Source organism: Symphalangus syndactylus, chromosome 12 (assembly GCF_028878055.3).
Source record: "Symphalangus syndactylus isolate Jambi chromosome 12, NHGRI_mSymSyn1-v2.1_pri, whole genome shotgun sequence".
Classification (NCBI taxonomy): domain Eukaryota; kingdom Metazoa; phylum Chordata; class Mammalia; order Primates; family Hylobatidae; genus Symphalangus; species Symphalangus syndactylus.
In genome coordinates this window covers 66,532,041-66,542,479 of record NC_072441.2, presented here as the reverse complement: position 1 = coordinate 66,542,479, position 10,439 = coordinate 66,532,041, and the positions used below count along the sequence as shown (strand labels likewise).

Genomic DNA, 10,439 nt, shown 5'->3' with positions numbered 1-10,439 from the left:
TAGGGCCTGAAGAGCTTAGGGTGGGGCTCGCGGGGTCGCGGAGGGCGTGGAAGTGTGTCAGGGCCAGCTTGCCGGCCCTACGGAAGCCGAGCCTGAGGCGAGATCTCGCTATTAGTATTTTCACTGACTCATATTTCGTTTACTCAGGCTCCCACATCAGGACGAGAAGGAGCCCGCGAGTTACCGTGGGAGCTGTGGGAGCTGCCCTGTGACTGTTAGGAAGATGCCGTACCTTGGCTCCGAGGACGTGGTGAAGGAGCTGAAGAAGGCTCTGTGCAATCCTCACATTCAATCTGATAGGCTGCGCTACCGGAATGTCATCCAGAGAGTGATTAGGTATCACTTAACTCCCTTCGCGTGCTAACTGCCCCATTTGCAATCCCCATCAGGGCTCACTAGCCCCAGTCTCTCTGAAAGGGTAAATTAGCTTTCACGCGTGGCAGTTATATGGTTCGGTCTTCGTCCTGCTGCTTTGGAGTACCATGTCAGTCTCCGCTCTGCAGCATCTTTTACTCAGCTGGGTAGTTTCCTCCATATCACGGGCTTGAACAATTACTGGTGACTCCTGGATCTATAATATAGATGGTACAGACTTCCTTTTTTAGCTTCAGACCCACGTATCCCACTGCCTGCTTGGCATTTCCACGTGCATGGTTTATCAAAAGTATGTCCGAAATAGCACGGACATTCTTCCGTCTTCCTCAAACCTGTTCGGCTTAGATTTGTGTTGATGAATGCCACCAGCAGCCGACTATGCCTGGGAGCCAACCTTGAGGACACCTGATCCCTCACTTCTCATGTCAGATGGTTTGAATTCATAATTCTAAATATCCATCCGTTCTTGTTTATTAGCATTGTTGCTCTGGTCCAGGCCTTCATCAACAAAGCAATTGCAGCAGCTTACTAGTAGGCCACTTTGCCTCATTTGAGACAGAATTTTTCCATCATACATATCTGAACACATAACTCTTGCCTACAGCTATGGTTCACAAACTTTACTATGCACAAAAATCCCTTGGGGTGCTTTTTGTCATCCAGTCCAGGGACTGATTCTGATTTCAGTAGGGTGGGAGGGAACCCAGGAATCTGTATTTTTAATAAACATTTCAGCTGATTCCAGTAGGAGACCAGTTTGAGAAACAATAAAGTCCAAACTTATCACAACTCCCAAGGAACAAGCTGTTAATTCAACTACCTACAGACTCTCAAAAAAATGTGTGCCGCTCCTGCTCATGTCTATGTACCTCATAGCATGTATCTTTACCTTTCTATTACATCTGCCTAGTGAGCTCCTGCTCATTCAGCTAAAGTATTACTTCCTCTGTGAAGAAACATTTTCTGACTTCCTGCCAGTGTCAGACCTCTGAATCCCCTCTGCACCTTGTACAATACTTCTGTTTAAATACTTATCTATCATACTGTAATTAATGGTATTCTCATCTGGCTCATTAGTAGATTTGAAGTTCCTAGAGGTTTGAGACCACACCTTCTTCAAGCTTATGTCCCAAGAGCATATCCCTGGATGTAAAAGTTGAATTTCACCAAAGTACTAGGGATTCAATAAGTGTTTGTTGAGGCTGGGCGCAGTGGCTCACGCTGGTAATCCCAGCACTTAGGATCACCTGCAGTCAGGAGATCGAGACCAGCCTGGCCAACATGGCGAAACCCCGTCTCTACTAAAAATACAAAAATTAGCCGGGCGTGGTGGCACACACCTGTAGTCCCAGCTACTCGGGAAGCTGAGGCAGGAGAATTGCTTGAACCTGGGAGGCGGAGCTTATAATGAGCCGAGATTGTGCCACTGCACTCTAGCTTGGGTAACAGAGCAAGACTCCATCTCAAAAATAATAATGTGTTTGTTGAATGAATAGAAGAATAAATGTTTATTGTAGGCCTATGGTATGAAGTATTGTGTGATATAATAGACAAGGTAATCCTGGCTGCTACCCTCTAAGAGATCACAATCTAGTTGGGTAACCAGGAGGTATGTAAGTAAAACTCCCTCCGTTGTAAGTTGGGGATTTTGCATTTTACTTCTTTCTGTCGTGTGCATTGGTTTCAGGTACATGACTCAAGGCTTGGACATGTCTGGTGTTTTTATGGAAATGGTGAAGGCCAGTGCCACTGTAGATATTGTCCAGAAGAAGTTGGTTTATCTGTACATGTGCACATATGCTCCCCTGAAACCAGATCTGGCTCTCCTGGCCATCAATACCCTGTGCAAAGACTGCTCAGACCCCAATCCAATGGTGCGAGGTCTGGCGTTACGGAGCATGTGTAGCCTCAGGTGAGTACCCTCTTCTCTGTCTGGTCCTAAATGGCTGATGAATTCAAGAGATCACAGGGTAGGTTTTTAAAGAGGATAATTTATTTGAGCTCCTTAATACTGGGGAAAACATTATCGTACCCTGAACTCAGATTTTCAGCCACTGCTTTGGCTTAATAACCTGTATCATATAATTTTATTAGAGGGAGTTTTTGATTCTCACTCTAAGTAAAATAGTCCTCAGTTTTGGTTAAATATCTTTAAACAATTATGTGTATATGTTTTTTTGCTGCCTGTGCATCATTATTCCAAATGAAAAGTCAAATTAGGCTGGGCACAGTGGCTCATGCCTGTAGACCCAGCACTTTGGGAGGCTGAGACAAGAAGATTGCTTGAGCCTAGGAATTTGAGACCAGCTGGGCAAGATGGTGAGAGCCTATATCTACAAAAAATTAAATGAGCATGGTGACACGCACCTGTAGTCTCGGCTACTAGGAAGGCTGAGGCAGGAGGATGGCTTGCGCCTGGGAATTCGAGGCAGCAGTGAGCTATGATCGGGCCACTGGGTGACAAAGTGAGACCCCCATCTTGAAAAAAAAACAAGAAAAAAACAGAAAAGTCAAATTATGGCTTTTTAAGCTTGATAGAGGCTTTCTGCAATTCTTCATGATCTGATGGGTGCAGCATCTACTAAACCGTCTGTTAGGTGAATAGGGGCTGATGTATGTCAAAATTAGTATTTCAGAATCTGGCTAACTCCAGGATGTGTTGCTTAGGATGCCTGGTGTGCAGGAGTATATACAACAGCCTATTCTCAATGGTCTGCGGGATAAGGCTTCATATGTCAGGAGAGTGGCAGTCCTTGGGTGTGCCAAGATGCATAATCTTCATGGAGACTCTGAAGTAGGTAAGTTCAGTGTAATCCATCATGGTCAATGTGCCTCCATTATGTATAACTTTATAAAAGATTAAGTGGCTTTGGTAGAAAATAATAATGTGGCCCCAGTTCTGTACATATCTCTTTAAGTAGGATGCAGGGCTTGGTATCTTCTGGAGATGAGAAGTCCTTTCTCTGGGGCCCCAGTGAGATCCTTTGTATTAGCTGCTTAGAACAGTCTGGACATGGCAATTTTTCTTTTTGCCTTGCACTTTAGTGTGGCCTTTGTCATTTTTGTAGCAGAGAAGTTCAACTTTGTCTACCTGGAGCTATTACTCTGGCTACATCCCTGTTACTCTGAAGCTTTTCTTCTTTATCTAAGAACTTTGTTCTTTTTTATAGATGGTGCCCTGGTAAATGAATTGTACAGTTTGCTGCGTGACCAGGATCCAATTGTAGTTGTGAACTGCTTGAGGTCTCTAGAGGAAATTCTGAAACAGGAAGGAGGCGTTGTCATCAATAAGCCCATTGCTCACCATCTCTTAAATCGGTTTGGATGCCTCAGCACTCTTTATTATGAGATCTGCGACCTTGTGGGATCTTGTTGATGTATTGAAGTATTGAACAGCTTATGTGGGGTAGAAAAGAAAGTTCACCATTATTACTATTATTATTTGAGACGGAGTTTTGCTCTTGTTGTCTAAGCTGGAGTTTAATGGCGCTATCTCGGCTTACCGCAACCTCCGCCTCCTAGGTTCAAGCAATTCTCCTGCCTCAGCCTCCTGAGTAGCTGGGATTATAGGCATGTGCCACCACGCCTGGCTAATTTTGTATTTTTAGTAGAGACAGGGTTTCACCATGTTGGTCAGGATGGTCCCAAACTTCTGACCTCAGGTGATCCGCCCACCTTGGCCTCCCAAAGTGCTGGGATTACAGGCGTGAGCCACCGCACCCGGCCAGTTAACCACTATTAACTCCCTCACATTTCACTGAGAGAATTTCTTTCATTTGCCTTACTTTCCCTTATTGATATAGGGAAATAGAAATATACTGTGGGAATAGGTTCTACCCTTCTCTAGTCATGTCCCCCAAACTAAGCCATTTATAGTGTCTTAAAATGTAAGGAACCTGGACCCAGTGTATGCTGATCATGTCTTTGGTCTTAGATGAGTGTGCATTTGAATTAACAACTCATCTCGGAATTTTAAGCCTCTTTTTGTGTAAACTTTAAATAGTACATGAAAAGTGATTGAATTATGGCACAGCCTATTTTTAAGAATTCTCCCTTTGCTATGATGAACAACCACCTGGTCATATGGCAGTGGCATGGAAATGGTCCTAATTTTGTTGCTAAAATAGCTCTTTTGTTTTCTTTTTTGGATAGAATGTCAAAACTGGACCAATGGGGCCAGGCTGAAGTATTGAACTTTCTGCTACGCTACCAACCCCGCAGTGAGGAAGAACTGTTTGACATTCTCAATCTGTTGGATAGTTTTCTCAAGAGCAGTAGCCCAGGTGTGGTGATGGGAGCTACCAAACTTTTTCTGATCTTGGCAAAAAAGTTTCCCCACGTACAAACTGATGTCCTTGTGCGGGTCAAGGGATCTTTGCTAGCTGCCTGTTCTTCAGAGAGCCGTGAGCTCTGTTTTGTTGCTCTTTGTCATGTACGCCAGATCTTGCATAGTTTGCCAGGTCACTTTAGCAGCCACTACAAAAAGTTTTTTTGCTCCTACTCGGAGCCCCACTACATCAAACTACAGAAAGTGGAGGTGCTGTGTGAGCTGGTGAACGATGAGAATGTGCAGCAGGTGCTAGAGGAGCTTCGAGGGTACTGCACGGATGTGTCTGCGGACTTTGCACAGGCTGCCATCTTTGCCATAGGTAAGTGTCTGCTCCTTTTCCTTCTTGAGAACCTAGACCAGCCAGCAAGAAAGCTGTGGTTGAAGCGAAGTACTATGCACTAAATAATTGGGTCAGTGACTACAAACAAGGGGGAAGAGAGTTTTTTTTTTTTTTTTTTCGGTCAAGATTGGTGTTGCTGTATCTTCCGGGATGGAGAATACAGGTAACACAAACTACAGTACTTAAAATTTTTGTTGTCTTCTATCCAAAGTGCTTTCCTAACATCATCTTACCACAGTATCATGAGACAGTCAGGAAAAGTAGACAAATGTCATTAACTTCATTTTAAAGATGAAGAAACTCAGGCACAAAAACAGTTATCAAATTGCCAAAAGGGCATATAGTTTTAGAAATGGGACTGAAATCCAGCTTTCCTGACTCAAAGTCCTATGTTAATCCACCAGTCGTTTATTGAGCTTCTGCTATGGGCTATGTATTGTGCTGAATGTAGACCAACACAGAATAATTCCTAAATCTTACAGACTTTTTCATAGTACCCTGTCTGGAATTTAAAAGGCTGGAGTGACTCAAAAACTGAAAACAGCTGTTGAGCTAAGTTTTGAAGGATTTCAAGTACAGGAGGAGGAGCAAACCTCATATTTGGAATAAAGCATAGTTATTTTAGGGGCAGAGAAGAGGGAGCAAAGAGGAGACTAGAAATCCTTAGGAGACTGCTGTCAAGTGTCCCCCACAAAAATACTCCATTGCGGGTGTGCTGCAGCAAAAAGGGTGCCTCATATCTGGTTCTCATGTAAATACCTCTGTTACTATAAGTTTTCATCCTTGTTTAATGGGGAATTGTTTTGCTATGAGCTTTCAGTTTTCTAGTAGTCAGTGAGAAAAAATGATTTTTACCAAAGTTCCCTTTATAGCAAACTTATATTCTTAGTTCATCAAGTAAGGAGTGAATTTTTTTTTTTTTTTTTTTTTTAGATAATTCTGTTTCTTTTGTCTTTGACTGGTGGGAGATGATTTTAGATTGAGGTGCTAATATTTCACTTAGCAGTTTTCTCTGCTTTCCCTTCTTTTGTAGGTGGCATTGCCAGGACTTACACAGATCAATGTGTTCAGATTTTAACAGAGTTGCTGGGTCTTCGACAAGAGCACATTACCACAGGTAATGCCTGCCTTTTTAGGATTTTTGTTTTTTTTGTCAAGTGCCTGGCCTATAGTAGTTGCTCAAAACATGTTTGTTGTCGAATGAATAATATAGAGATTTGAACTTTTCCTTGCATCATCATCTGTTGCTGTTAGAGAAGCATAAGGTCTATAGATCTAATAGGATATTGAGTCTTCAGGCTGCCATGAATCTGTAAGGCTGTACTATAGATAATGAAGGCTACTAGGATGACCTTGCTTGATATTTCACCATCTTTACTTCTCTTTTTGTTTTATGGCAGTATGCCATAGGCAGTGGCTTCCAGGGTTGGGACTAGGGTAAGTCAAGCAAGATGCCTAGGATGCAAAATTTAAAAAGGCACTCACTCTTAGGTTCCTGCAAGAGCCAATCCTGCATGTCTTCTTCAATTTTGAACCCTAGGCACCTCACTTGTGTTATCATTTTCCCAGGCCTGGTGGTTCCATTTATACTGTCTTTAGTGTTTCATTCAACAGCAATACTACCCCACATTTGCATATGGCTTTACATTTTACAAAGTGCTTTTTCATACATTAGTTCATTTATCTTCACGTCAATCTGATAAGAGCAATATGCATTCAAGAAATTATTGCTCATTTCATTACATTTCTTAGATAACCATTGACCACACCTCCAAAACCCATTTTACAGAAATCCAGCCAGAACCATGAGTCTGAATACATGACTGTTCTTAAGATTCCTGCCTACCTGGAGGCTCTAATCCTGTGCTCTTGTACCTTGGCCTATACTGTAGTGGTGGTGCAGACTTTCCGAGACCTGGTTTGGTTGTGTCCTCAGTGTACTGAAGCTGTGTGTCAGGCCCTGCCCGGCTGTGAAGAGAACATTCAAGATAGTGAGGTAGACTATACTTCTCCTTTACTTCTAGGTAGAGGGAGAATGCTTGAAACCTTGCCCTTTGAAATAGAATCTAATTATTCTCTCTACCCTGTGTTTGAAGTGGACACTCTTTGAATTGATTGCCACCTTAGATTCTCCTTTGGATATAGATGGCATATAAATTATAAAAACAAGATTTATCTGACGGTTTTTACTACAAAATTCTGATACCATTGTTCTCTTGAACAGTTTTGTTTTGTTTTGCTTTGCTTGAGATAGAGTCGCCCAGGCTAGAGTGCAGTGGCGTGATCTCGGCGCACTAAAACCTCTACCTCCCAAACTCAAGTGATTCTCTTGCCTCAGCCTCCCGAGTAGCTGGGATTACAGGTGTGCACCACCACGCCCAGATAATTTTTGTATTTTTAGTAGAGAGGGTTTTGCTATGTTGTCTAGGCTAGTCTAGAATTCCTAGCCTCAAGTGATCCACCCGCCTCAGCATCCCAAAGAGCTAGGATTACAGGCATAAGCCACTGCACCCCACCTCTCTTGAACAGTTTTGAGTCAGAGATTTAGACCATGGAGTTTTTAGCTAGAATGAGAATTATAATCATTTGTGAAATTTTTACAAAGATTTGGATGTAATCATAGGTCTACTGACTTAAATATTCAGGGGTGGTGGACCTAGACAGATAGCACTTTTTTTTTTTTTTTTTTTTTGAGTCAGAGTGTAGCTCTGTTGCCCGGGCTAGAGTGCAGTAATGCCGTCTTAGCTCACTGCAACTTCCGCCTCCTGGTTTCAAGCAATTCTCCTGCCTCAGCCTCACAAGTAGCTGGAACTACAGGCATGCACCACCACGGCTGGCTAATTTTTGTATTTTTAATAGAGATGGGGTTTCACCATGTTGGCCAGGCTGGTCTCAAACTCCTGACCTCAGGTGATCCACCCTCCTCGGCCTCCCAAAGTGCTTGGATTACAGGCATAAGCCACCGTGCCCGGCTGACAGATACATTTTTAAGAAGCTTCACAGATGACTCTGATGTGCACTCTAGGTTAGTAACCATTTTTGTGAAAAATTTAGAGAAATTCTTTGAGCAGCTTCCACTGAAACACTAAACCCCAATTGGGCCAAAGGCCCCAAACCTGAGGAAACCTTATTTATTGCTTAATCCAACATAGGCTATGAAAGTTTTGAGTTTCCTCTGGTGTATTAGAATTTCATTCCTATTTGTTGTAGAGAGTATAGTAAGGGGAATCAGTAAATTAAATGAAGTAAACTAAAGATTATACCTTTTCTGCTGGCACTAAGCGAAAAGCAAAACCAGTGGCTGTCTATTATCTCCTGTGTTTTAGACAGTCAAGTGTTGAGCATTTGCTCATATTCCTTTATTCTCTAGGGGAAGCAAGCACTTATTTGGCTACTTGGTGTCCATGGGGAAAGAATTCCTAATGCTCCTTATGTGTTAGAGGACTTTGTTGAGAATGTGAAGTCGGAAACATTTCCAGCTGTTAAGATGGAGCTGCTCACTGCTTTGCTGCGCCTTTTCCTCTCCCGACCTGCTGAGTGCCAGGACATGCTGGGACGTTTGTTGTATTACTGCATAGGTGGGTTTTTCAGAAGGAAATAGTATTTGCCATGACCCATAGTAAAAATTCTTAATAGCTTTCATTGTTTAGTGAGTCACGTCTGGGACCCGAGAAGAAAATGTGAATGCTTCCTAGGGTTTCTTCTCTCCTTCATTTTTTTCTCCTATTATGGTTGGCATAAGAGTAGGAGGAAAGTGGTTTTGCTTTTAATGAAGTCAATCTGTTGTTTTACCTCAGAGGAAGAAAAAGATATGGCTGTACGGGACCGAGGTCTCTTCTATCATCGCCTCCTCTTAGTTGGCATTGATGAAGTTAAGCGGATTCTGTGTAGCCCTAAATCTGACCCTACTCTTGGACTTTTGGAGGATCCGGCAGAAAGACCTGTGAATAGCTGGGCCTCAGACTTCAACACACTGGTGCCAGTGTATGGCAAAGCCCACTGGGCAACCATCTCTAAATGCCAGGGGGCAGAGCGTTGTGGACCAGAGCTTCCTAAAACTTCATCCTTTGCCGCATCAGGTAAAAACAGTCCTTACCTTAAATCTTGTCATGATAAATCTTTACCTTTTCAATCATTGGTGGAAAGTAGATTATCCCAGCACTAAACCTCAGACTGTTGCCTGAATTTGAAGCATTTGTGAGCAAGAAAGAGGTTCGTCACTGGTCATTTCAGCCATTTGTCCAAAGATAAAAGTCACATTGTGTACATTTGGGAATTTGGGTAAAAAACTTAGCTTCTACAGATTAAGAACATCTTTCACACAAGTTTTTTGTCTCTTTTAGGACCCTTGATTCCTGAAGAGAACAAGGAGAGGGTACAAGAACTCCCTGATTCTGGAGCCCTCATGCTAGTCCCCAATCACCAGCTTACTGCTGATTATTTTGAGAAAACTTGGCTTAGCCTCAAAGTTGCTCATCAGCAAGTGTTGCCTTGGCGGGGAGAATTCCATCCTGACACCCTCCAGATGGCTCTTCAAGTAGTGAACATCCAGACCATCGCAATGAGTAGGGCTGGGTCTCGGCCATGGAAAGCATACCTCAGCGCTCAGGATGATACTGGCTGTCTGTTCTTAACAGAACTGCTATTGGAGCCTGAAAACTCAGAAATGCAGATCTCTGTGAAACAAAGTGAAGCAAGAACTGAGACGCTGAATAGTTTTATTTCTGTGTTAGAAACTGTGATTGGAACAATTGAAGAAATAAAATCATAATAGAGTCTTGTTGCTTGTCTAGAGTAAGACGAATAACTATTACAGTTTATTAGTCTTTCTTATTGGAGCTGCCAGTAAGTCCAGATAATATCAGATACAAAAGAGAGTGGAAAATCTAGAAATCAGGATTCTTGGCCGGGCGTGGTGGCTCACGCCTGTAATGTCAGCACTTTGGGAGGCTGAGGCGGGCAGATCACGAGGTCAGGAGAGCGAGACCATGGTGAAACCCCGTCTCTACTAAAATACAAAAAAAATTAGCTGGGCGCAGTGGCAGGCACCTGTAGTCCCAGCTACTCGGGAGGCTGAGGCGGGAGAATGGCGTGAACCTGGGAGGCGGAGCTTGTAGTGAGCCGAGATTGTGCCACTGCACTCCAGCCTGGGCGACAGAGCGAGACTCCGTCTCAAAAAAAAAAAGAAATCAGGATTCTTAAGTTTTTGGCCAAAGAACATTGATTCATTCATTTCATTCCTATTGGCAATGGACCCCACTTTTCAATGATGATGTTGTAGAGGTTAATGTTGGTAAGGGCATGGGTTGAGGATGGGATTTGGATGATTTCTTTTTTTTTTTTTTTTTTTTTTTTTTGAGACGGAGTCTCGCTCTGTCACCCAGGCTGGAGTGC

General features: G+C 43.0%; 1 protein-coding gene across 8 annotated transcripts in view; it reads left to right on the top strand.

Moving 5' to 3' along the window:
- Window positions 1–9,825, top strand: part of AP4B1 (adaptor related protein complex 4 subunit beta 1) — a 35,313-nt gene extending 25,488 nt beyond the window's left edge. For 4 of the 8 annotated variants that reach the window (XM_063625799.1, XM_063625801.1, XM_063625802.1 and 1 more), the window contains exons 2-11: window positions 148–336; window positions 2,063–2,287; window positions 3,043–3,173; window positions 3,546–3,693; window positions 4,528–5,024; window positions 6,079–6,162; window positions 6,938–7,041; window positions 8,416–8,623; window positions 8,843–9,124; window positions 9,389–9,825. In XM_063625799.1, coding sequence (XP_063481869.1) covers window positions 148–336; window positions 2,063–2,287; window positions 3,043–3,173; window positions 3,546–3,693; window positions 4,528–5,024; window positions 6,079–6,162; window positions 6,938–7,041; window positions 8,416–8,623; window positions 8,843–9,124; window positions 9,389–9,816 — 2,296 coding nt within the window. In that variant the 3' untranslated portion in view covers window positions 9,817–9,825. Of the gene's footprint in view, window positions 1–2; window positions 21–147; window positions 337–2,062; window positions 2,288–3,042; window positions 3,174–3,545; window positions 3,694–4,527; window positions 5,025–6,078; window positions 6,163–6,937; window positions 7,042–8,415; window positions 8,624–8,842; window positions 9,125–9,388 lie in introns of those variants that run through there. The other 4 variants (XM_063625803.1, XM_063625804.1, XM_063625805.1 and 1 more) reach the window with 4 other exon arrangements.
- Window positions 9,826–10,439: the final 614 nt, after the last annotated feature.